The 27760-nt window shown below is 36.9% G+C and overlaps 1 protein-coding gene and 1 long non-coding RNA gene across 3 annotated transcripts in view; one reads left to right on the top strand and one right to left on the bottom strand.

The window, feature by feature from the left end:
* The window catches only part of LOC129561540 (uncharacterized), a 124527-nt gene that overhangs the window by 53405 nt on the left and 43362 nt on the right, over positions 1 to 27760 (top strand). The window contains exon 1 of one of the 2 annotated variants that reach the window (XR_008687032.2): positions 24653 to 25191. The exons of the other annotated variant lie outside the window; for it this stretch is intronic. This is a non-coding gene — a long non-coding RNA (uncharacterized LOC129561540). Of the gene's footprint in view, positions 1 to 24652; positions 25192 to 27760 lie in introns of those variants that run through there. 2 annotated transcript variants of the gene reach the window in all.
* ENPEP (glutamyl aminopeptidase) overlaps positions 1 to 27760 on the bottom strand; it is an 82165-nt gene that overhangs the window by 22638 nt on the left and 31767 nt on the right. Inside the window, exons 7-11 of the mRNA XM_055434170.2 lie at positions 25088 to 25222; positions 22728 to 22793; positions 19986 to 20051; positions 19700 to 19851; positions 8483 to 8562 (exon numbers count right to left, since the gene is read on the bottom strand). Coding sequence (XP_055290145.2) covers positions 8483 to 8562; positions 19700 to 19851; positions 19986 to 20051; positions 22728 to 22793; positions 25088 to 25222 — 499 coding nt within the window. The remainder of the gene's footprint in view (positions 1 to 8482; positions 8563 to 19699; positions 19852 to 19985; positions 20052 to 22727; positions 22794 to 25087; positions 25223 to 27760) is intronic.

Genomic DNA, 27760 nt, shown 5'->3' on the forward strand with positions numbered 1-27760 from the left:
TAGATTTTTTAAGCTCAATATTGAAGGAACAAAGACTTACATTTTAAGTAAAAACTACTCAAAATAAGGCAGGAGAAGGGGTCAACAGAGGATAAGATGGTTGGAGGGTGTCACTGACTCAGTGGACATGAGTTTGAGCAAGCTCCAGGAGTTGGTGAAGGACAGGGAAGCCTCGCATACTGCAGTCCATGGGGTCTCGAAGAGTTGGACACTGAGCAATTGAATTGAACTGAACTCCAAATAGTATTTATGCTCTGATATGACCAGTGTTTGGTTAGCATTACTCATATACTTTTTAACTCCTATACTCTTGTCTGTATGGACAATATGCAATTTAAATAGTGATGTGGGAATCCTTAGTATGCTTAAATAACTTCAAATAGTTTAATGTAATAATGACATGGGATGTGATATTAGGAAATAGGATATGAGGCTGGAAGTAAAAGTGGGGCTTCAGTGTGAAGAGCCACATGCTGTATTAAGTCCATCTTCTGAGAGATGGTAAGAAAAGAGAAGATTTTTAGGCAGGTAAATAATATACTCAGGTCTGTTTCTAGAAAGATAATTTTGATGGTAGGATGGGAAGGAGATTTTGGAAGGAGACTCTAGAGTCTACTATAATAATCTAGGGCAAGAGAAAATGAAGGCTTACCTTAATGTGGAGATGATGAAAATAGATGATGTGTTCAAGAGACACATCACCAGTAAAGTCAACACTATCTTTTCTGACTTGATGTGGACAGTTAGAGGGGAAAATGGGGTGCATGATTGGATGAATAATGGTGTTGCCATTGAAGAAGGAACGGAAGAAGATGAGTCAGTTTGGGAGGAAAGGTGATTTACATTTTGGAAGTGCTCGCAAGGTTTGGAAGATATCCAACGACACAGTAGTTTTTCATGATACATGAGTAAACACTTCAACAAGACAATAAGTTTCTTTAGGAACATTCATAGTGGGTTCTTGACAAATTGTAAACCTTTACCTCACTCATGTAGTATTTATCTTTCTTTGTCATTCTCCCACGGACAGGTTGTTGAAAGGAAGCTAATCTTTTGGCAGCCATACACTTTGAATGTTTGTATCAGAAGAGCCTCTTGCTAAGCACAGAGCCATATGTTACAGGAGAAAGAGCATGAACTTTCGAGTCTGACAGATCTAGGATAGAATCATGGCTCTATGACTTACTCGCTGTGTGATCTTGGCCAAATTACTTGACCTCTCTGTGTCTCAGTTCACCATAGGGAAATGGATAAAAATCCCTCACGGGGCTATTGTGAAGATTAAATAAGATAACACAGGTAAAGCGTTGGCTACATAGTTATGTGTCCAACAGATGGTAGCTATCCCCATTATTATGAAAGGGGATATGCCGCCAGTTCTATAAATAGCAAAGCAAATATAAATAACATTGAGAAGTTCCTGGCAATCCATCTAAATACGGCAGTATTTTAGTGTGCTTTATATATACCTAGTTAAGCCTGTCTAGAGTTACTGTGATTTTTCTCACTTTATGGATGAGAAAGCTGAGGTCCAGGAAGTTAGTAGTTACTGGACTTTCCAAGTTCGTGCTACTCCTGGAACAGCTGTCAACAACAAAATACTGTTGGGTTGTTTAGTTGCACAGTGAAGTAAGTAGGATAAAATACTGATGCCTGTTCCAGGCAGTACATAGAAGTAAATGGTGCATGATTCATTCTGTTTCTCCAGTTACTATTAAGATCTTTCTGATTACAACAGTAGCATGTGTTCTTTATGGTTTCAAATATGTATTTGGAAAATAAAGAGTATAATGAAGAATACAAAAATTATCCACCACCAGTTGACATTACATTTTTATCTTGTGTGTATATGTATATATGTATTTATCTTCCAAATATATGCACATGTGAAGATACAATACATATAGAGAAATTTATTGTGTTTTTGATTGTTGATCCTTTTCACTTGAAATTATATTGTAAACACTTTTCAATTTCATTATATATATATGAAGATGTAGATTTAATGGCCACATAGTAATCACACAATTTATAAATTGTTTTGCACCATTTCTTGCTAGTTTTATGCCTAAGAGTGGTAAATGGATTCTTTCTGGGTAGGAGCTCTTTCTAAAATTTTTTTTCCTTTTGTCTGTTAATTCAAAATTTCATTCAGAGGCTAATTTCAACTTAGATTTCAATAGCAAAGCATGCATACTAGTTCTTTAATATACTGTTTTATGTAAATAATTACAACAAAATTTAGTCAACTAGACAGCTTGTGATAGCCTGAAATTTCTAGAGAAAGAAACATTTTTCTTTGGTGACATAAATACCGGGTTCCATCAATCCTTTAAGCAAATTATCTTTCTGTATAAAATTACAGTTCATATTTATTTTATTAAATTTGTGTATCTCTTAATAGTAAAACAGCTGAAAGGTATAAGAATACTATTTTTTACTAATGACATACAAATTATATTTGGAGATCTAAAAATTTCAAGTAGGATGCACTACTTGGAATTTGGGGTAAGGAAGAAAAGTTTAATCTCTGAAACAAACACTAACATGATCCATTGTAAAATGGATTGGTTATCCATTTGTGACAATGTTTCCAACAAATTACTTATTCAAGGAAATAATAATATAATTATTGTGTTAGTAATAATTATAGAGTCCCATCTAAATCTCAGCAGGAAGCCTAGAGGATCTCCCTGAAAAGAAAGATATAGGATTAATACATAATACATAATAAGCAGGAATTGGGGAAAAATGCATTGTGACTGTCATGATGAAGAAATATCACGGGCAGTGGTTTTGGTGACTGGGAAGAAATAACTGCAAAAGAGAGTCGGATAGTGAAGATCTGTTGATGTGTCCCTAGTTTGCCCAGGGAAGCAGGTACCCAGCTGAGCTGGTACATGTGTTCCAGATCATTTGACAGATCTGCTGTTACAGAAAACAGTGTATGTGGAGAAATCTGTTGGTTGCTTCCCACACTTCCCTTTTCTTCTAGGTACACAGCTGGACTATATTTACTAGCCTCCCTTGCAGTCAGGTGGCAACATATGACTGGCACTGGGGCATAAAGTGTGGGCAGAAATAATAGATGCACTTCCAGGTCTGGTCCCTCCATTATCTTCCTCTGTCCTCTGATCAGATGCAAAAGATGCAGCACAGAAGTCTAATAGTAGTTTGCAGAGAGAGAGGAAGTGGAGCCATAAGAAGGAAAAAGAGGAATTCTAAGTCATTATCTGGGAGTGAGCTACCTAGGAGGGACGGCAGGTCAGGAATACCTCCATTGGACTGTTGCATGAATAAGAAATTTTTATTTCATTGAAATATTACTGATCGCCAATATTTGCAATAATTAGGCTCCCCTAGTTAATGCAATATACAAAGCTGTCACAGCTTGATTGACATCTTTAAAGTAATTGACGTAACTTAGCTCTCCCTTTACCCTAATTAAATAAACTTTCTTCCTAGAAGAGATACCTAATTAGCTGACGTGAATATTCTAGTTCATGTTAGCCAGTATGTTTTAATTTGTGTAAATTAACAAATTAGCATTCCTATATGTATGGTTCATGTGAATAAGTCTTTCAAGACTTGGTTGACCAGTGCTGAATTAAACAAACTGAGCTTCTGAATCTGCAAAACTGAATCCATAATGAATGATTATGGATTTTTCTTTTCTTTCTCTCTCTCTCATTAAATTTGAAAAATATATGCCCATCATTATTTTGATATGAAATATTTAAATATAACTACCGTAAAATTTTAGGAATATTTATATGATAGAATTTGGTTCTCTAAATCATCCATAATATCTAATCTGAAAGAGTTGTGCAAACAGTCATCACAAAGTCTATTCTACTTCCTATGCCCTAAAATTATCTTTTAGACCTTATATGCTCATGAATCCCTATTTTTAAATATGTTTTAGCAAGATGGGTTGTCTGATATCATATGCTAATCTATAAGTCTTCTAAATGTTGGAAAGCAGAAGATTAAAAACAAAAAGGTGGTATACCACTAAATGTAGATGCATTGACAATAGACAGTATAGTAGCTGATGTTAAAGATAGAGGCATTCACTATACATAGGCAACCTCTAGAAACACAGCAGTCTTCAGGCAAACAAGCCTTGCGAAAGGACTTGCTGAATTCTTAGTACATCTTAAGATGAACACAGCACCTTGAGGGAATAGGGTGAACAGGAGACAGGGAGTATGATGTGCAATGTGTATCTTCAAAGAGCTTATAATCTACATAAAAAGAAAAGGCAGAGAATATTAACCTTAATAATGACGTTGCTTAAAATCTAAGGAATAATACTAAGGATTGATGAAACTAATAGCACAAAATATGCTCTCAACAATAAGAGGAGAGATTATTCAGGGTAGGTTAGAATTGCCAGAGAAGGCCCTGAGATGGAGATCCTCTTTTGTTACAAAGTACATGTTTCATTGTTTTCATGTTTAAAATATTGTGCACAACACAAATGTGAGTGAAAGATCTTAGGGGAAGCCCCACTATTGCCTGGGAAATTTCTAGCTGATGAATCACCACAGAAACCAAGAAGAAGGAGGCGGGGCTGGTAACCTGAGCTGATTGCCCATTCAGTACCCTCAGGACATGTTGTCATCTGCACTCTGAGCTGGGAGTTGAAGATGTCCCTAAACAGGAAACAGGAACTTATTGCCTAGCCTAAAAATGGAGCAGGCACTTTGAAGTAGGAAGAGATGTCTAATTTGCTTCTGGCTAAATGACCAGTCATGATTCTGAAATTGCAGATAAAGATAGATTTGTCATCAAAGCTCTGTGGACATTACAGCCACTTCATTCATTCCTTCAATTAACAGTTACTGGAGATATGGAACAACCACACAACAACAAAAAATAAGCTTCATTTCTCAAGGAATATTCTACAGGGAAGGGAGGGACAGATAAAAGTCGGTAGTTACAGCAAAAGAAATGCCTCAAATCTAATGACAGAGGGATCGTTGAGGTTGCCCTGCGAGCCCTTTGCTCTCTCCCACTTCATACTAACATTTTCTGTCCATAGCACTGAGCCTATACTCAGTCAATCCTATTATCCACATAAACTCTACCTTTAGTCCCCCCAACCCTCAGACAGATGTCCCTTTCTTTACTAACTTTTCTCAGCTTCCAGATCTCCACTTGTATTTCTCCTGTGAGCCCCTTTGGCTCTTACCACACCAGGCCCTTATGCTGCTGCTGCTGCTAAGTCACTTCAGTTGTGTCCGACTCTGTGTGACCCCATAGACGGAAGCCCACCAGGCTCCCCCGTCCCTGGGATTCTCCAGGCAAGAACACTGGAGTGGGTTGCCATTTCCTTCTCCAGTGTGTGAAAGTGAAAAGTGAAAGTGAAGTCGCTCAGTCGCCCTTATGACATGGTGTTATATTTCCCTGCTGACTCGTCCACACCCTCCCTAGACAGTAAGTGCTACAAAGTAAGAATTGTGGGAATTTTTCCCTCAGCATTATCTCTATACCTACCCTGGTGTCTGGCCCATTAGTTAGGGCTTAGTAAATACTTGTTTGAAATAATTAATTTTTTAATTAATTAAGGACTAAGTTCATTATTAAAATATTGTGTCTAATAAGGACACAATACATATAAGAAAAATGTTAATTATCAACTCCTGAAATCTATTTTCTGGACCACTGGAATAAACGTTAGTTACCCAGAAATTTTACTTTTTTGAAAACCTCAGTTTATGGAAATTCTGGATAGATCGTATTAGTGAAAATAAATTATCCATGCTTTTAAATTTGTAAACATCAAATCAAGAAGATTCCCAGATGTTTCCCCAATCTTCAGTTAACCAGTGGTAATCAATGGGGAAAATATGTAGTAATATTTCAGCCAAATCCACTGAAAATTTCCCAAGGAAATCCTAGCCTCATTATGTTGTTTATCAGTGCTATCGAACATTTTTTTCTTTTTTACTGTATTTTTTTCTGTCTCCATTTTCCTTTGGCTTAAGTAAGAAAAAGGTCAGAAAAGGTCTTGGTATGCAAACAAAATTATCCTATATAAAATACTGATCTGGGTATTCTAGAAGAATTTAGGAGAAATTGCTGACTACATCAATTAAAGTTAGTATAAATGACCAAGAGAAAGTTTTTGTTGTAAAGGCAACAGTGAAGGGTCTTACCTTGACAGTAGTAGAGATGGTAGAGTTTATACTACAAACTAAAAATCACAAAGTAGGGCTTCCCTGGTGGCTCAGTGGTAAAGCATCTGCCTGCCAATGCAGGAGACACAGGTTGGATCCGTGATCCGGGGAAAATCCCACGTGTCATGGGTCACAACTATTGAGCCTGTGCTCTAGAGCTGGAGAGCCAAAACTATCGAAGCCGTGAGCTGCAACTGCCGAAGCCTGCAAGCCCTAGAACCACTGCTTTGCAATAGGAGAAGCCACAACAGTGAGAAGCCCACACACTGCAACCAGAGAGCAGCCCTGCTCAACGCAGCGAGAGAAAAGCCTTGCATCAGTGAAGATCCAGCACAGCCAAACATACACAAATAAATAAAATTATTTTTAAAATCATGAATAATTTATAATAAAAATAAAAAAAGAATCAAAGCTGAAAAACCTTATGGGAGCCACGTAGAAACTTGTACACAAATGTTTATAGAAATATTGTTCATAATAGCCAAAAGACAATCCATATGCTCATCAACTAATGAACGGATAAACAAAAGGTGGTATATCAATATGATATAAATATAACTTGGCAATAAAAAGGGATGACATACTGATACATGCTATGACATAGATGAATTTGAAAACAAGCTAGGTGAAAGAAGCCACTCACAAAATGCTATGGGTATCATTCCATTTATATGAAATGTCCAAAATAACCAAATCTATGAAGATAAAAAAATAGGTTAGTTGTTGCTTAGGGCTGGAGTATAGGAGAACAGAGGAGTTGATAGCTAAAGGGTGTGGAATTTCTTTTTGAGGTGACTGAAATGCTGTAAAATTGACTGTGGTAATGGTGCTCATTGGAAGGACTGATGCTAAAGCTGAAACTCCAATACTTTGGCCACCTCATGCGACGAGTTGACTCACTGGAAAAGACTCTGATGCTGGGAAATGTTGGGGGCGGAAGGAGAAGGGGATGACAGAGAATGAGATGGCTGGATGGCATCACCGACTTGATGGACATGAGTTTGAGTGAACTCCGGAAGTTGGAGATGGACAGGGAGGCCTGGCGTGCTGTGATTCATGGGGTCACAAAGAGTCGGACACGACTAAGCGACTGAATTGAACTGAACTGAATGGTTACACATATCTGTGAATGTAATAAAAACTAGATTGCACACTTTAAATGGGGGAATTTTATAGTATGTGAACTGTATCTCAATAAAACTGTTTTTTTTTTTTTTGTTTAATCTACTGGAAATAGGGTAAAAATTCACTTGCCAGAGGAAATGAATTACTACTTTAGAATATTTTGCAAAAGCAAATAGGCATATGTAAATAGAGGGTAGATGATCTGCTTTTATTCTTGAGAAGCAGTGGGTGAAAGTCCATGCCAAACGCTATTTGGAAACCAAGTCCTCATGGGATGGGATGGGATGAAGAAGAGTCTCATTTTGTTTTAGATAAGAAGCGACTTTGAAACACAAAACAAGCGCAATAGCAGAAGTATAGAAAGCAGGATTCTTCTTGGATAGTGGCTAAAACTTGCCTTTTTTAAAATTATTTTTTCAGCGATCTGTAGTAGAAAACATGTGATAAGGTCTTGTTTTCATATAACTCGAAAATTTTTCAAGAAAAGAAAATACAAATGAATGGAGATAGAGTACAGAAATGTATTTCAAGTTGACTTAAGTGGGTGGAACAGTCACAGCTGAACTTTAACACAGGCAAGGGCTAATATGTTCACTTAGGAAGATGGATGGATGGATGGGGAGATGAATGGGTATAGATATAGATAGTCCCTTGAGTTACTGGTGACAACTTACAGCTTAGAAAAAATAATTTAGTGTCGTTAAAAATTCTAGTGTCATGCTGGTTTGAGAAAAACATTAGGTCTGATTTCATGGCAGTATTTTAAAAGTCGGACTTGTCACATAACATTTTAAGAAATTCAGTGACATTTGATATTTAAAAAAAGAAAGGAAGACGGAAAAAAGAAAGGAAGGAAAAAAAGAGGGAAGAGAGGAAAGGAAAGAAGAAAACTGATGTACTGATCTTCTAGTGGTTGGGTGTATGACCCTTCTCTTTGAATGTAGGCATTTATTATTGTGTCAGTTATGGTAAATCATTACAAAGAATTTCTTAAGGCAAAAAATTCTCATTATTAAAGATAAGGCTGTGGGCTCATCAGTTAATTATTTAAGAGATTTCTTTTAGTTGAAATTTACATCATAAGTTCCAGTTTTATTGTTGTTTCTTTACACATACTTATTTAATGTAATACATTAATTCAAGGAAGAAATAAATCAATTGACGATATTTACCTCCTGTTTCTGACCTATTGTATAATGTAATCCTTTGTTCATCATCTTCAGTCCATTTAACTGGAATATTCCATGTGTAACTAGTTTTTTAAAAAGAAAAATTTAACTTTTATTACTAAAACATAAAAACATTTCCAAAGTAATAATAGACAAGCATAAAAGGCAATAAACAAGCATATTTTCCTCATAAGCGATTATCTAGTGTATAGTATACAGTTAACACAGTTAATACATTATACTCTTTTTATGGTAAGCTATGTAATTGCTTTCAATTTATATAAGTCTTTAAAATTTGGAAATCTGTTTCAGAAAATTAGCTAAGGTGAAGAAGATTATTTCAATAAAACGCCTTGAGACTTTGGAATAGAGTTATTGCATAAATATAATAATTATACATATAAGAAAACTGAGCATTCACATACATACTGGTATGCACTCTAATGTGCTATAGTTCCCATCAAGGAACATAATGCGTTAGAATTCAGAAGACAATCTTAAAATGCTGTGAAGGAAATAAAACATTTTAGAAATTACATTGAAATGACACCACCACCATCATCCCTTAAAATGTCTCATGCTCTTTAAATATCTCCTATTTAGAATCATGTGAACCAGTGTGCTGCAAAGAAAATCACTGGGCAAGCACGTTTCAGGGATTTTTAGTGTTTTCTTTAGCTCCTTAGTATTTTCTCATGGAGCTAAGGGAGGAGATGAGCTTTGTATTTTGATACAATATGTATACCTAATATTTACTCTTGAATCTCTTAAAAGAAATCTTAAATGTCTTTTTGGTTGTTCTCATTATCATACCTTACCAGTCAGAAAATACAGGAGATCTAGAGAAAAGATGAATCTGGGTTTAGGAGGTTTCACCTCAAAGTTGACCAATGATCTGTGATCATTCAAGTCCCTAACAGAGAATGGGGGAATGATACTTCTCCCTTTCAAGATCTAATAAAATTTATATAATTCAGACAGATGTGTGTTTGTCATCTGCATGAAAGAAGTAATCCATTGTTTTATAATTGGTGAAATGTTTTATAGATTGAGCTTTTTAGTTTTCTTGAAGGTTTGTTTTTTTTTTTGCATTTGAGTAAATAGCCGAAAACGGCTATAAGTTTCACAATACATAAACTGTTTCTTGGATCTTATAAGAGACATTGTCAGTGGTCCATCCTTATCCCCTTGAGTCCCTGTGTCATGTTTGTACTTCCAGTTGTAGATTCCAATGTGCTTTCCCTGCCAACAGCCAGCACCGGGTCTGTCTGTCAGAGGACTGCTCTCTGGCTGCCTGGTCAAGGAAAGCCAGAAGTTCCTGAAAATGTACATCCTCGGGTGCAGTCTTTAGCCAATGATGGCTGGGCGTGAGAATGTTCTCTGCCCCATCTGGCAGGACCACACTGAAGCAGTCTCTAGAACTTCCTTACAGGGTAGTTACCTTGGACAGCACCTGCCTGTTGTATTTTGCTGTTTGATATCCCACTGCCCAATCCCCCACCAGCCTTTCCTAGATTTCCTTATGAGTCACTCTTACTTGAATGATCAGAGTCTGATTTTAGTGAACCTAAGAACGATAGCTTATAACTTCTAGACAGATAGACAAAGAAACATTTTTTAAAAGTCATATCCTACCTACAGATTTCACTCTTTCACTGCTCTGCTGATTCAGTGTTGCTACGTAGACTTACATTTCATTCTCCTCAGCTTTTCCCCATGCCAACCCAACTGAAACAACAGATTCTGCAGTGTCTGGATACACTATGTATACAGTTAGGATTTCACACTTCCACTGTCCCCTCTAAGACATGGTGTTTGGGACTAGGCTGTGCCTGAGAGTAAGCATAAGACATATTACTAAGGTCGTGTAAAAAAATATTACTCTGAGGTCTGTAAGAGCATCATAAGACAAAAAAGTTTAGAGGGTTGAGGCTATATAATTTTATAGTTTTGGAACCACTTGCAGGATCTAATCTGAGTAAAACAATAGATTTGAGAGTACAAAATATCAAGAAATAGAAATTACATAAATGAAATGATAGAGTTTCTTATATGTTATCTAAACTTCAAGAGTATATTTTTAAAGGTATAATTCACTTTTTAAATATCTAACAGGGAATATATATATGTGTGTATGTGCTTAATTGCTCAGTCGTGTCTGACTCTAAGCAACCCCATGTAGCCCACCAGGCTCCTCAGTCCATGGGGATTCTCCAGGCAAGAATACTGGGGTGGGTTGCCATGCCCTCCTCCAGGGGATCTTCCCAACCCAACCCAGGGACTGAACTGAGGTCTCCCACATTGCAGGTGGATTCTTTACTGTCTGGGCCACCAGGGAAGCCCATATATGTGTGTATACATATATATAATTATAACTGATTCACTTTGTTGTATGGCAGAAACCAACACAACATCGTAAAGCAATTTTCCTCCAATTAAAAAATAAGTTAAAAAAATGCCTCTTCCCAGAAATATGTAAAACAATGTAACAGTTTCTGTCAGTATAAGTACAGCTAATCTAATTTTCAAAATAAGGAAACTAATTTTGCCCCAATATACCTACTGGTATTCTTCCACCTGTTTACACTGACTAGACTGCCAAAGACATGTAAACCCGTCCCATAGAGAACTCTCTCTGATGGAGACGTGAAACTTACCCATTTCTAAGAGATGGCTTGAGGCCATAGTATTAGAACAATAACTTACACACTTGTCAGCCATTTAGGTTATAAAAAGTTTCCGACCAGTAAGAATTCCCTAATGTTGGATTTAAGTGGTGAGAAAAGGGAAGAGGTCATTTAGTTTATAGTATGACTTAATGTTGTCTATCAGACAGGAATATATCTGAACAGAGAGCAAGTGAATACTAGGATTGGAGGGAAAAAAGATTCCTTTTTGGGGGTATTAGGCATATATTATGATCTAGCTTTTAAATCAAGTTCAAAAATAAGGAATGACAACTTTTTATGTCTTTTTTCTCTCTTATTAGTTCAAGAGCCACTACAGATTTTTAAGAAATGTTCTTACGAGTAGAGCCTGTGTTTTCTAGGTTTATTTTCCTATGCATATATACTTTGTAACTTTTTTTTAAAAAGGGAACAAATAGATTGATTTTATGATAAATGATCACTAAAAATCATGCATCTATTAGTCTAACATTTTTTAAAAGTATCTGAAAGTTCAGACTAAAAAATTTAAAGAAAAGTATAAATGTTAGTATATAGTTCCATGTTCTAAATCTTGATGGGGCTTCCCTTGTTGCTCAGACAGTAAAGAATCTGCCTGCAATGTGGGAGACCTCAGTTCGATCCCTGGCTTGGGAAGATGCCCTGTAAGAGGGCATGGCAACCCACTCCAGTATTCTTGCCTGGAGAATCCCCATGGACAGACGAGCCTGAATGCAATTGAAAGATTTATTATAACTTTAAGAGTGATTTTAGACTGGCTGAGATGCTTAGTTCCGTTGGCAATAAAGTCTTTTTTTGTTTGGAGAGGGATCCATAATGCAGGAGTAGTTTTAAAAAATCCAGTTCCACAGGTTTAGAAGCACCATTGGCTGTCTTTGACTTAACAAATCAGTGGATGTGAATCAGAGAAGGGAACAACTACTGTGAAACTTTCCCAGTGGAAGTTTGTTTCTCAAGAAATAAATATATTTAAAAAATTTTATATGTGCAAAGACTATTAAACAGCAGTGTTAGAGATAGCCAATCTGATCTGCTAGAACATAAACAGTAATGGTAAAAAAAACAATTTATGGTTAACAGAATGATCACATAAATTATGGAGGTTTATGTAATTGAACTGCCTCCTGATAACAGGTCAGATCTAAGTATCAAATCATTCACATATTATGAAGAGGAAAGGATGAAATACAAAGTCTTCTCCATCATAATCTTTCCTCTCCAAAATAAAGGATATACAGACACTCCCTGACTGACTTCATTGGGCCTAAAATCTCAAATTTTCCTATATTTTGGTGTGAAGTATTTTCAGAACCTGCACTTCAGCAAGATATCCAGTTTCTCTGAATTTCATTTACTGTGGGAGAGCTGAGTGTCTGAGGCTTTCGGGGGGTTGGGGTGGGGGGAGGCTGGTAACAGGTTTCAACAAGGTGACCGCCACTGGCTTCTCCGGTTTAAGTGCTAACCAGTTTATTGGAAGTAGCTTATTTAATAATTCTGAATGTTCTTCATCCTCCAGAAAGATTTTGGCAATTTAAATTTTTGGAAACACCTGCTAGATAGCATATTAAAAAGCAAAGACATTACTTTGCCAACAAAGGTCCATCTAGTCAAGGGTATGGTTTTTCCAGTGGTCATGTATGGATGTGAGGGTTGGGCTGTGAAGAAAGCTGAGCGCCAAAGAATTGATGCTTTTGAACTATCGTGCTAGAGAAGACTCTTGCAAGTCCCTTGGGCTGCAAGCAGATCCAACCAGTCCATTCTAAAGGAGATCAGTCCTGGGTGTTCATTAGAAGGACTGATGCTAAAGCTGAAACTCCAATACTTTGGCCACCTCATGAGAAGAGTGGACTCACTGGAAAAGACTCTGAGCCTAGGAGGGATTGGGGGCAGGAGGAGAAGGGGACGACAGAGAATGAGATGGCTGGATGGCATCACTGACTCGATAGACATGAGTTTGAGTGAACTCCGGGAGTTGGTGATGGACAGGGAGGCCTGGCGTGCTGTGATTCATGGGGCGGCAAAGAGTCGGACACGACTGAGCGACTGAACTGAATTGAACTGAACTGAGGTGCTATTCATGTGACTTAATTCCCAAACTCCTGAACTGGAAGCCAGGAAACAGATTCTGTTCCCTACTGCATGGAATACATAACATAAAGTGGGTCTACAAAACTTTTTCAGTTCTCTAGAAATATGGCTATACCCCTACAAACAAGATGAAAACAATGTTCTAAAAGGAGATTGTTCTTTGCAAATTCATCCAATTCGATTCCCTGTACACTGTTTATTCTTTAGCTGGAAATTTTAGCTCAAGTCAACCTTTAGAACATCTGCCACATGCCCCCAGCCCTAGCCCCTCTCCTGGTGCAGGCCCCAGCAACTCCATCATCTCTCATAGGGGTCACCCACTAGAATATCATCCTAACAGATCTCCCTGAATCCACACTGGCCCCACGTGATCTGTTCTCCATAGTACACTAGAGGGGAACTTTTTGAAAAATGTAAACGTGATCCTGCCTGTTCTCGCCTTAACTTCCTTGAATTTGCACACTCTTTTGTTCATAATCTTTAAGGTGGTCTGCACGCCTGGCCCCCGCCTTCCTCTCTAGCTGTATCTCGCCCCAACCCCCTGCTCTTCCCAGGGCCTCTGTCACCCAGTTCTTGGAGCCAGACTGCCTGCATTCAAATCAAGGATCCATCACTTACACTCTGCAACCTTGAATAAGCTGTTTAGTCATGTTCTGCCTAAATTTCTCCAACTGTTATAATAAAATACTCTAAAGTACTTAAAATTGTGCCAGCTACTTAGTAAATGCCAGATCAGTATTGCATATCATATGTATGATGCTCCTTTTCAACGTTAGAGCCTTCATATGTGTTTTCTATTTTGACAACCCTGACAGTCACTCTCAACACCAATTTTTACTCAGTTTAAGAATCACTTCCAAATTAATTACTTAAAAAAAAAAAAAAAAGAATCACTTCCTCAAGACAGAAAGTCTTCTGTAGCCATCTCTACTCCACCACACCTCTTGCCTCAGGCTCAGTGTTTCAGTGGACACGTATGGCAGGAGAGAATAATAACTGTGAAGCTTCCAAATGCAAGCTCCTTTTGCGAGAGAGAAATGTTTCTAAAATTTTAATATCCAGAGGCTCTGCTGCTGCTGCTGCTAAGTCGCGTCAGTTGTGTCCGACTCTGTGTGACCCCATAGTCGGCAGCCCACCAGGCTCCGCCGTCCCTGGGATTCTCCAGGCAAGAACACTGGAGTGGGTTGCCATTTCCTCCTCCAATGCGTGAAAGTGAAAAGTGAAACTGAAGTCGCTCAGTCGTGTCCGACCCTTAGCAACCCCATGGACTGCAGCCCACCAGGCTCCTCCGTCCATGGGATTTTCCAGGCAAAAGTCCTGGAGTGGGTCGCCAGTGCTTTCTCTGTCCAGAGGCTGTAGCAGTATTAAAAGTATTCAAATTATCAATCTATTGATAATTTGCGGGAACATACAACTAACTATAAAAGAACCAGCTTACGGCTGTTAAATGAAACACTTCCTGAGACACTTTCTTTACACTGTAATTCTCCTCCCTCATATTATCCTAATTGCTATTGAATAAGTGATCTTGTGATGCTTTATATATGTGACTGTAAGATAAGGTCACTGAGACTATTTAAAGTGAGAGGAACAAGGTGAAGGGTCTTTACAATAGAAATCAGGCAGTGGAGATTAGAAGCCACCTGGAATGTGGTGGGTACAAAATGTCTCCACCCAAAGCAAGTGTTAAGCTAAAAGACAGTTAAAATCAGCATGGATGAAATTGGAATGGTGTCCAGGGGATTTAGTGCATGGCTCTTATTTAGCTAGAATCCTGTCTAGGAGAGGGCTCAGTTGGGCAGGGGGTGTCTGAGATGATATCCCCAAAGTGGCACACCCAGGTTCCTGTGACCAGCCCCAGTGGCTTGGAGATCCTGCGGTTGTGGTTTTGTTCTCTTCATTTGGGAGAAGTTGGCACTCCATTAATGTCTACAAAAATAACTAATTATACAGCAATGGCTATAGTATTAACTCTTTTGTAAAAGTTGTTGTCATACAAGGGTGATAAGTTTGGAAACCACTGGCTGTGTGTCACATATTTTGTCAGCTTTTACAATATTTGAGATGTTTAAGAAATTTGGCAAATTAGAGGGAATGACATTGGATTTGTAATTTTAACTGAAATTCTTAGAATATCTTAACTCAGTAGTCATGTTTAAATGCCTAGAAAAATCTGATTTTGCTGGGGTTTTTTTTATTATTGTAATTTTATTGGACTATAATTGACTCACAATGTCAGTTTCAGATATATAGCATAGTGATTCAGTTATACATATATATATATCATTCTTTTTAAGATTCTTTTCCCTGTGCTATACAGTTCCCTGTGCTATACAGTAGGTCCCTGTTGGCCATCCATTTTATATAGTGTGTGTATGTTAATCCCAAGCTCCTAATTTATACCCCCCCCACCATGTTTCCCCTTTACTAACACTAGGTGTATTTTTGAAATCTGTGGGTCTGTTCCAAATATGATTCCATATATGAGTGACATCATATGATGTTTGTCTTTCTCTGACTTAACTTCACTTAGTATGATAATCTCTAGGTCTGTCCATGTTGCTTCAAATGGCACTATTTTGTTCCTTTTATGGCTGAGTAGTATTCCATTGTATACACATACCACATGTTTTTTATCCATTTTTCTGTTGATGGACATTTAGATTACTTCCATGTCTTGGCTATTATAAACAGTGCTAATGAACATTGGGGTACATGTGTCTTTTCAAATTACGGTTTTCTCCAGATATCTGTCCAGTAGTAGGATTGTTGGATCATCTGGTAGTTCTGTTTTTAGTTTAAGAAAACTTCATACTGTTCTCCATAGTATTTGTACGAATTTTTGTTCCCGCCAACAGCGTAAGAATGTTCCCTTTTCTCCATACCCTCTCCAGCATTTATTGTTTATAGGTTTTTTGCTGCTTGCCATTCTGACCAGTGTGAGGTGATACCTCACTGTAGTTTTGACTTGCATTTCTCTGATATTTAGTGATGTTTAGCATCTTTTTATGTGCTAGAAAAGTCTCATTTTGTAAAGTTAAAGGTTTGATTCTTTTTGTTACTGTTGTTTTTAAAGCTTAATGCGTTGAAAATGTCCAAGAAATTTGATATGCCATATTAATGAGTTTTAATTTATGTTCATAAAAATATATAGAAAAGTATTTTTAATTAGATTTATAAATCTGTGTCTTTAGGTGTTTATATTTGAAATTGTAAATGGAATTTAATAACGTTTTCAGTGGGGGCTTCTCTGATAGCTCAGTTGGTAAAGAGTCTGCCTGCAATGCAGGAGACCTGGGTTGGGAAGGTCCCCTGGAGAAGGGGAAGGCTACCCACTTAAGAATTCTGACCTGGAGAATTCCATGGACTGTATACTCCATGGGATCACAAAGAGTCAGACACAACTGAGGGACTTTCACTTTCACTTCACTAAGTAGTGTTGTTTAGAAGTTTCTTGTAAATGAAATATACAAAATAATTGATTGATTGAGTTTGCAATTGTTAAAATGTTCAGGAGAATTTCATTTATACATTGTAAATAAAAGCATCCTCAATCAAAAACTAGGGAGACTACTATTGAAGAATCTCCTCCACTCTACCCACAGGCCAGCACCTCTCTCAGAAGCACCCTCTTTTAAATGCTTCTGGTTTTAGTTCTTCGGATGTCTAATCCTGTAACTGTAAATACCTCTAAATTTTTTAGTTCATATTTCTTAACTCACCCACAAAAGAGGGTGATTTAATTCACTTTCACTGCTTTCTTTTTCCTTCTCCCTGCAACAGTCAAATTTTAATAAAGCATAATTGTTATTATCATTAGACTTTGTATAAGTTACAGTTGTCCCTTTAGATAATATACTGCCATTTCTTGTTTTATACATTAGTATGGCTACTGTCTCCTAACTGTAGAATAAGGTTCTCTTGTGCAGTGCTGGTAAATGCTCAATAACTGGTTCTCAGGGTGGAGTGGAAGGTGGAATGTGTTATTTGCTGATTTCTATTAACTCACATCATAATCAGTTTCAGGGTACTGGAATGATATCTCTGACTAGGGATTAAAACCAGCTTCCGTCCACCACTGAACCAGTATTCCAACACTCTTCTACCTTTTCTTCCTTTTCCACCTCCTTTCTTCTGTCAACTATTTTTTTTTCCTGTTATAATGTTAAAACTGTTTATATGTACAGTCTAACCTGCCACCAGAACAAAATTTTAACATGTTATCCATTGGTTGATTATAAAAACTAAAAGACAATAAATAACATATATAGAGTTATGCTGTATGCCTATTGTTGGCCAAGAAGTGTGTTGGAGTTATATTTCCTTTTCTATGGTTTGATTTCCTGGCCCTTGAGTCACTTGAATAAAAATTTCCCTTAACATCTTATTTTATAAGGGTAAAATAGACTCCTTTTGGGGTTTCCCTGGTAGCTTCCCTGGTGGTAAAGAATCCAGCTGCCAGTGCAGGAGACTCCTTTTCCTTATACTTTATCAGTGGCATAAAATCATTCTACCTGCTTCGTTTTTTTTGGGGGTGGTCACAATTTTTACATATGGCCTTGATATTTTTTTTCTAATTTTTCTTCTTTATAGTTGACCAAACTGATAGGCCTTCACCAACTCCTCAATTTTGCCATCCTCCCAATCATACTGTCTTTTTTTTCCTGCAGATCACCTAACTCAGCTCCAGTCTTCCTGCTCTTATGGCACTGTGAGCCCACTGAATGGCTACTGATCTGCATTTCCTTTCATGGATCTCCTGGGACAGATACACTGTTTCCTGGATCCTGTGTCTTCCTCTTTTTTTATATATTCATATTTTTCTCTCCCTGCTCCAGTTCACCTAGAGTGTAGCCTTAGTAACTTTCTAAGTGCTGTGCGGAAAGCATTTTCTGGGGCTGCATGTCAGAAAATGTCTTCACTGTGCTGTTACATTTGGTTTAGGGACTGGGTAGAGAATCGGAGGTTGAAAATATTTTTTGCATCTACATTTTAAATATCTGCTTTATTTTCTTCTTGTGTTCAGAGCTGTTGTGAAGAATTCTAATGTCACAGTAACTCATGTACCTTTATTCTCCGAAATTTCATGAGGCTGTAGCTAAGTATGTTTTGGTTTTTACCATTTTGTACTGTGTACTCAATGGGGCTTTTTAATCACATTCCTTGTGTCTTTTATTATTTCTTTGTTTATGATATGCCCATTAAGTTTCTCTGTTTTCCTTTTTTGAGAGATTTCTATTAGTTGGTGCTAGGTTTTTTTCATATTTATCTTCTCGTTCACATTTGCCAGTTTTGTGTATGCTTTCCTGTACTTCTTGAAAATTCTCCAAATTTATTTTGAATTGGTCTATTAATTTCTTTGACAACTGAAATTTTAATCTTTCATAGCTCTTTTATATTTTTAGTTTGTCCTTTCAAAAACAAACTGCTCTCAGTTAATGTATATAAGAGCTTTGATCTCAATGTATTTCACAAATTTATTTTTTCTTTCAATTATGTCTCTTATTGAGATGGGTTTATTGTTTGTTCATGTGAGATTTTAACTTTTATGTTTTTAGATTTTTTTCATGCATCTTGTTATCTTAGATCGTTCATTCATGTTTAAGAAAGAAGGACTGAACTGATTATTCTTGGTGATTTGTATGTTACCCCTCTACTGTTGAGAAGAGAGGTATGTTTTTGAGACAGACTTCTCAGCTGAACAGGAAGTCTGACTAGAGGCTCTGTGTATGTATGAGTGGAGCTGGCAGCTCTAGCCCATTCATCCTACAAATGCCACAGGGAGCCAAATGGAAATTCTTAGCTTTCCTCCAATTTAGTCAATTTGTTCAGGGGAAAAAAAATTTAAAAAGCCCTCTGGGTTTTGCTGGGTCATCGCCAGACTTTTGAGAGCTCTGTGCAGAGGAAAGAATGGCAGTCAGTGAAGGGAAGGTGGAGGGAGAGGGGTCTGGCTAATGCCATGGTCCTGAGTGCAGACTTCAAATTAACTGCACTGCTTTCAACTTCGCTTCTCACTCCTGCCATCCACTCTGAGTGCTGACACTGAGCCCAGGCCCATCTAGGGTAGGGGAAATCAGCTTCCACCTCTGCTCAAGTCTCTTTTCATCTGGCTGCACCTTCTCAGTTTGTTTTCTGTCTGTATTCCTCCCCCTACTTTTCTTCATCTAGGAACTTCAGAGTTCCTCTCTCTTTTCTTTACTTCTCTGAGTTTATTTCTTTTAATACTTCTATTTCCTTATTCAGTCATTTCTGGGAAGAATAAGACTTGCATGCATGTGCTCAATCCACCATTTTGAACCCAGAGATGACTGAGCTATTTCTAAATGTCTTTATTTCCATAAAGACACTGTGCTTATGAATCAGGTACCGAAGAACAAGTTCTAGATGAATTGCCAGTATTTCCATCAAATTTCTGCTTCCCCTGAAGTGCATTATAGAGTCTTACCCAAAAGCTGAATGTGGCTCAGAAGAATTAGCTCTCGAGTCCAACAGAAAGCGTTTCTGTGTGATGTTCTTCATATTGGCCACATTAAGTACAGGGTAACCCATCTGATTGGTCCAGGTGTCCATTACTTCTTTCACTGGGAGATTACTTGCCTAAGATTAAAAAAAAATAGAGAATAATCAATCAACAAATAAGGGGAAATAAAAGGATAGAATAATCAGATAAAGAAATGATTGATAAATCATTTGTTAATCAAAGAAATTTTTGAGGATATACTTCTCATTACCTCTTCAAGTGCTGCCCAGAAATCTGAAGTTTTGGCATTCTGAAATTGGTATTTTTTCAAGTAATTCTGCATGTGAAAGATAAATATTTCAGAAGTCAATGTTTGCTTTTTCCATACTTTCACAACATCTGTGAACCTTTCAACAATCTCATTCTAATGTATAATATAGCAAGTATTCCTAGAATGAAAATCGAATGATATTCTGTATGTAAAACATTTTATAACCTATAAAAACACTGTACAAATAATGATTTGTAAAGCATAAGAAATACTTTTTTATTATTAATGAGATTTTTTTTTTTTTCAGTTCAGTTCAGTTCAGTCACTCAGTCGTGTCCGACTCTTTGTGACCCCATGAATCACAGCATGCCAGGCCTCCCTGTCCATCACCAACTCCCGGAGTTCACTCAAACTCATGCCCATCGAGTCGGTGATGCCATCCAGCCATCTCATTCTCTGTCGTCCCCTTCTCCTCCCGCCCCCAATCCTTCCCAGCATCAGAGTCTTTTCCAGTGAGTCAACTCATCGCTCTAGTGGAATTGTGAACAGGAGAGGGAAAGTTTAATTTTTTCAGCATATACAATGCAAGGTACTTAAGGACAGTCGAGTGTTCAGCAGACGGTCAAGAGACCGTAACATTTTTGATCGGCTAGAGAAAAAAAGACTCATGATTCTATGATGTTCATTTATTAGCGTTAAACTGTCCACTACCAGCTATATCCCTTACCTTTATTTACACCAGTAGTGTTTTCTCATCTCAGACACTAGACGGCCCCATCACTCATGAGTGGTTTAAGTGATATGCAAAGATAAAAACTGGTAAGCTTGGCTTTAAGCCAGGGCTCTCAGCAAACTTCTTCCATAAAAAGCTGTAAAGATTTTAAGTGTTGTGAGCCATATAAGTCTCTGTCACAACTACTCAACTCTGCCTCCATAGCCCCAAAGCAGCCAAGATAATATGTAAGTGAGTAATCACGGCTGTCTTCCAGTGAAGCATTATTTATGCACTGATATTTGAATTCCGTGCAATGTTCACATGTCATGAAATATGCTTCTTTTGATTTTTTCCAGCCACTTAAAAATGTAGAAATGATTTTCATTTGCAGACCTTACAAAAATGGGTGGTGGACTGGATATGGCCCACAAGCTGTAGTAGTAGTTTGCAGATTTTTGTTCTAAAGAAATGAATATACAGTCTTGGGAATAATAATAATGATGATGATGATAATGGATAAATTGGGGAAATTACTCACTTTAAAGTGTAAGCCTTCATGTTTCCAAATATTTTTACCATACAGACACAAAATATTTTAAACTAGAAGCTTCCCCATTTTGTCAGTTCTGGTCCCCAAACCTCTCTGCATATGAGTTTTCAGGGATACTGTGATATCCCTAAAGAAAATTCCTAGTCTTCTAATCTCATAATTGGGCACTACTTTCGGTTCTCCAGGAAGCCTTCCAAAATTCCTGCTGTAATCACTTCTCTGTTATGCTCCAGAATTGTCCTGTTTAAAATATGGATGTCTTTGATGGAAACAGAACCTTCTTAAGTGGTCTTTGAATCTTCAAAGAAAATAAACCAGTGGTTGACTTTGCACATATCATTTTCACTCTAAGTTGCTCTAACTTTCAAGAGGTGCTTTACCTCAGTCATGTTATCTTCTAAATTCCCTTTTTTAGCCATGGAGAGATAAAACAATATTAGCAGGACTGCTTCAGGATACCTGGGAGAGGCTTGAAAACAGTTTGAAACGCTGCCTTCATATTTGTTCTTTTGGCTGGTTGACTGCTCAGCGCTGCCACTGGAGGGCAGGCAAAGGAAGGGAGAGGAAATGAAAGGCACGTGCTCTTTATCAAATTCGTTCCAGAGTCTTGTATAGATCACTCTTTCTTAGTAAAATAATTGGATACTTGAAATAGTAATACTTATAATCATAGCTACCTGTTAATGATGAATTTTAGTGAATAGTATCTTCTTAAAATTAATTAGAGGAACTTCTTTGTATATTCACAGTGTCTTGTACTGAGAAACATGCAATCTTGGGACTGAAAGGAACCTTAAATACTATTTTATATGACTCTCACATTTTGGGGGTGAAGGAAACTGGTGTCTAGAGAGGAGAAGAGATTTGTCTGAGATTACAGTGAATAGACTTCTGAGTCCTGGATCAGTTTGTCTGGTTTTCACCACTGTTGTTACTGTTTTTAAATTAGTTTCTTGCTTCTTCTGAGTGAGAGGATTGCAGCTTATAGTATACTAAAAGTAACGAATTTTACCTAGATTAGTGCTTTTGAATATTCTATATTGACATTTTCCTCTTCACTTTGAATAATCACAATATAGTCATTCTAGTCAAAAGTTCATGATGACCTAGATCCCTCGATAATAGTCCCCCAGTTGTTACTGGTAAGCACAAAGTGAAACAAACAGCGTTTCTATTACTAATATTTTAGGAAGGGAAAGGAAATTTTCTAAGCCCTAGCCCTGTAAAGGATATCAAAAATAACTAAGTAATCTGTTTAACTTCTCTGTGAAACTTTGGCTAAGTGACAGTTGCAGACACAGTGCAGGTAACAAACCGTATGTGAAATCCCTTTTTTTTTGAGTTTTTGCAATATTATCTATTCCTGAACAAGGAAAATAAAAGTAAAAGGGGAATTGTCCTTAATTAATTACATATCTTATTCATCAGCCACATACCAGTGTAGTTTTTTAATAGTATTAAAAGTAATAAATCATACCTGACATCCTATTTGAAATTTCTCTGGTGTTATCCAGTTTTCAAGCATTCTCAGAATGGAAGCTCCCTATGATGTAAAAGAATGGCAAGTAAAACTAATATAGGACATATAAAAGAAACAAATATCAATGATCTCTATTGGGGCTAGTATCTCATGATCATATTTGTGGGATAATGTCTTCAAGATGACTCTGCTAAATGGTTATCAATCGGTGATTCTAGGGTGAAAATACCATCTGGCATACCCCCATATTGATGCTTCTAAAATAACTAAAAGGCAGGAAGAAAAGGATACGAGGGACATCTTTTCAGAAACCTGAGGTTCAAATAATTATTGCACTTCACCACATGAAGCAGTAGATGGGGCTTTCCTAATGAAAGAGAAACTTGGGGACAAAGTATTGAGCAAGGAAAGCTATTTCAGGATAAAATGCTGGCTACTTCTTAGGTATATTGGAATATTTGGGGAAATTATATTTAACAGAGAGGAGTAAACAGTTGAGGGATTAATTATGTCATATAGTTTAATAAAGATTAGACATATAATTTCTAATATAGATTCGACATATAATTTACTGAAGCCCAGGTGGTGCAGTGGTAAAGAATCCGCCTGCTAATGCAGGAGACACAAGAGACGCAAGTTTAACATGTGAGTTGGGAAGAGTCCCTGGAGAAGGAAATGGCAACCCACTCCAGTACTCTTGCTGGAAACTTCCATGGACAGCAGAGCCTGGCGAGTCTATGGGATCGCAAAGAGTCGGACACAACTGAGCACTGTCCACACACAAAGACACATAATTTAGGCATAAAATTCTTCTCTTCCAAAATGGTTTACCTCACTTGGTTTTATTTAGTCTGAAGTATCTGATGAATACCTCTGCTCTCTACTTGCTTTTCATATGTTATAAGATTAACTCTAAAACACATTATTGGTAGATTTAAACGGCTTCCTGGTGGCTTAGTAGTAAAGAATCCACCTGCCACAGCAGGAGACCCGGGTTTGTTCCCTGTGTTGGGAAGATCCCCTGAAGGAAATGACATCTCACATCAATATTCTTGCCTGGGAAATCCCATGGACAAAGGAGCCTGGCGGACTATAGTCCATGGGGTTGTAAAGAGTCGGACACAACTTAGCGACTAAACGACAACAACAATAGCCAAAATAGATTTAAAAATCAATTTTCCAGTAGCTGACCAGAGAAACATTGCTTCCTCATTTAAATTAGCAATTTTTACTGTAATTTATTAAGATATAAGTTATTTTTATACCTAGTGGAAGGCTAAAGGCTTAGAAACATGTATTTATTTCTGACCTAATACCTTAAACCCATGGAATATCTGGGACTTAGGAAGAAGCTCATTTAGTAAATATAAATGTCTCTCCATGAATTATCTACTTATAGTATAGATTCAAAGTTTTTATTTTAACTGAAAGATAAAAAGAATCATTAACAATGTAAAAGAAAAACGAATAAAGGAAGCCTAAAAATGCCATGAGAATATATGAGAGGGAAAGCCAAAAAATATGATGCTGTAAGCTTCAAATACTAACATATGGTACTTTTCACTCAAGCCAGTTTTATCTGCTATTCATTTTAATAATTATCATAATTTGTCTTAAATAAAACTTTGCGTGTCTCCTAGAACAATAAAATGTATTAGTTTACAGTGATTTTTGGACAACTTAATATAGCCGGTAAACCATAAGAAGCTGAGGTAGAAAATTGACTAAAATATGCTGCATACAGGTGGGGAAATGTGTGTAAAGGAGAAGCCACAGGAGAAAAAGTTGTAAGAGAGAATGGGTAGCATGAAACTTTGGGTCACTATGGATTTTCAACACTTTTCGTAGAATTTTAATGGATAAAAATGCCCCATCTATGACATGCTAACAAAAGTCATTCATCTTTAAACATTATATGAAACTGGATGAAAGTAATTCCTTAAATGGACTTGGATTTAAATACTTACTGGAAGCATTCTACTAGAAAAGTGTCCATGTATACGACATTTCTCATTCACTACAGAAAAAGATTTATTGTCATTCAGATAATCAAATCAAATAATTTTAAATTGGATGTTTAAAGTATAAATGTTCAGTTATCAGAATGAGAGCCATTTTAAGCAAAGGTGAAAAGAGAAACTTTTAAAAAATCTGATTCAGAATTCTATGACAATGACCAGCATTGATCATTTCCACTGAAAATTGCAAACTGTGGAATATTCAGCACTGGAATAAGTTCTACACTATTTCCCCAAACCCATTAACATAAGCTAACCATTCTTACCAGTTTTAGGCATTTGCTAAGGAAAAAGCCATTAAACAGGAAGACATTCAAAACAGTGTCATATTTTCCCCACCTTACTATAGGAAATTCCATCAAAAACAGATGTTATTTCATCAGGAGTTGTCACAGTGACTACAATTGGGTGTGAAGATATCAAAGAATCATCCTCTTGAACAGGTAATACATCATCAAGGAGCATTTGATCACGCTGAAATGACAATGAGCCAAATAAATATAGCACTTTATACTGGTTTATATATAAAAATGTTTATATAATACAGATTGACTCATGTTATTTAAAGCAAGCATTAGGTGTTCAATTAATCACATTTTGCATTGATTTTTCTACACTGATTCCATTCCCTTCCCCTACATATAATTTCTTTGACTTTGCCCCTAATGACTGGCCAAGAAGACACAAGCATTTATAAATTCTGTTTCTGCTGTTTCTGGATGACTTTCAGACATGTGCCAAACTGTTCATGCTCTGTTTCCATATCTGTGCAATAGGAATGATGGTATCACCTCACAAATTTGTCTGAGAAGTAAGGAAGAATGTTGATTTGCCAAAAATGGATGTTTTAGGGGTCTTTTCTACCAATTAGTTGTTGAATTTGAATGATTCATTATTGAAGAAAATACTAACTTTTGTATTAGTTCTAATAGTTACCTTCTCATTCCAACCCTAGGTTTTCACAGCAAAATAGAGTGGTTGAGAGGTCTAGCCCTATAGTCAAACTTTGTGGATTCAAAGCTCATTTTCTCCACATATAAGTTTAAGTAATTTCCCTCACTCATTAAATAGGAGTAATGATGGCAGCTACTTTTCAGAAATGTGCAGAAGATTTAATGAGACAGTGCATGCAAGCATTTGACATAGTACCTGGCACCGAGTGAAATCTTAACACATTAGCTGCTATTATCATTTTGATTCTTAATTAGTTAGAACATGAAATCTAGCTCTAATAAAGCACTACTAATAAAAAATCAAAAGCTTTATTGGTTTTACTTAATCAAAAAATATTTCCAAAAGGGAGGATGCTATATTAGTTTACATTTTCCAAGTTTGTGAATTCCATTTATAATAGGTAGGATACTATCATCAAATGATGATTGTCAATCAAGGTAATTTGATTTAAATTTTTTTTGTGCCCCTAAAATGTTAATAAGAAAGAATCTTATTCTCAATGTCAGTAGATTTGACTCTATTCTTGGTTGTGTTACCAACTCTCTGTGTGATATTGCAAACTTGTGTCACCTTCCTGGGCATCAGAGTTTTCACCTGTGAAATGAGGCTCCACCATTGTGGTACTTAGTAAGCTTTCTTACAGTGAATCTTTGTTCATCTATCCGCTCCACCACCAGGCCCTAAATTGGGAGCTTTTATAAGGGCAGGAAGTGTCTGTGTTTTCTTTAGTTTTGGGTCCTCTGTAGTGTTCATTGAATGAAGAATGAATGGATGGATGGAGAATGAATGAGTTGAATCATATGATTACATTTCATTTAAGAACTGAATACTAAATTCTTCTAATATTTAATTGGTGTTTTTGAAACATTAAACATTAAATGTTAAAATATTACATATTATATTATGTATAATATAGCAATATTAAAATGTTATAATTTCTTATATCTTGATATACAGGGGGTTACTTTATAAAAAGTAAAGGACAAAATAACTTTTCATTTATATAGTCTAATTTCAATAAATTACAAAATCAGCATTTTTCAACATAAATGAATGGTCTTCAGCTTGGGGAATATGTGGGGAAATTTGGGGTTTTACAACTGGCATGGAGAGTTACCCGAATCTAGTAGATACAGGCCAGGGATGCTGCTAAATAGCCTACAATACACAGAACACCCCCACAACAAAGAAATATCTGGCCCAATAGCTCCAGATGAAAAATCCTGATGTAGATTAAATTTTAATGAAGTGGTTGTTGCAAATTAACTTTTTTAGTTTTTAAACCAGGTTGTGCAAACTTAAAAGGTCTTCAAGTGTATAACCGTCTTCTCACTCTGTCCAGTAGAGGGCAGTAGTCTATAGAGTAGACAACCTCCTGTAACGCTTCTTTCACATATCTGCATGCTTACACTTTTATATATACAAACTGATAGGCATAGGCTTCCCTGGTGGCTCAGACGGTAAAGCGTCTGTCTGCAATGTGGGAGACCCGGGTCGGGAAGATCCCCTGGAGATACTTACACCCTCTAAATACACTTGAAAACAGATACAGCTTTTCAGGAAAACAATATCTGTAGAGTTCATAGAAGCCTCTGTTCCAGGCCCCTCGGGGACACACAATATAATAATAGTAATTACCTGTACATTTTTCAGGGCGCTTTTAAGCTTACAAGATAGAGAACAATGTTCTTTAATGGAAGAGAGAACGGATTCAGAGAGCATATGTAACTTGCTCAAGGTCACATTCCCCGTAACGCACCTTAAAATGATGCATCCAGGATTTAAACCTAAGTCTAACTACTAAGTTTATGTGCTTATCTCTTTGCCACATCATTTCAGCAAACTGCGTAAGGGAAGTCATTTATAAAATTAGGCTTAGACGTTTTTCAAAGGGTTAGAACTACAGATACTTCCTTGAACACAGAGTTCACTGTTTAAGCTAGATATTTTTTCTTGCCTTGGCGTGTGTTCTTGAATGACTCTACCAACGACATCCTAGGCTTGTGGTGTTCAGTTGCTCTCTAGTGCTTGGGTGTAGGCTCTGAGCGTGGTGTAGTC

Source organism: Moschus berezovskii, chromosome 5 (genome assembly GCF_049115385.1).
Source record: "Moschus berezovskii isolate FMDL1 chromosome 5, NW_MosBer_1.0, whole genome shotgun sequence".
Classification (NCBI taxonomy): Eukaryota; Metazoa; Chordata; class Mammalia; order Artiodactyla; family Moschidae; genus Moschus; species Moschus berezovskii.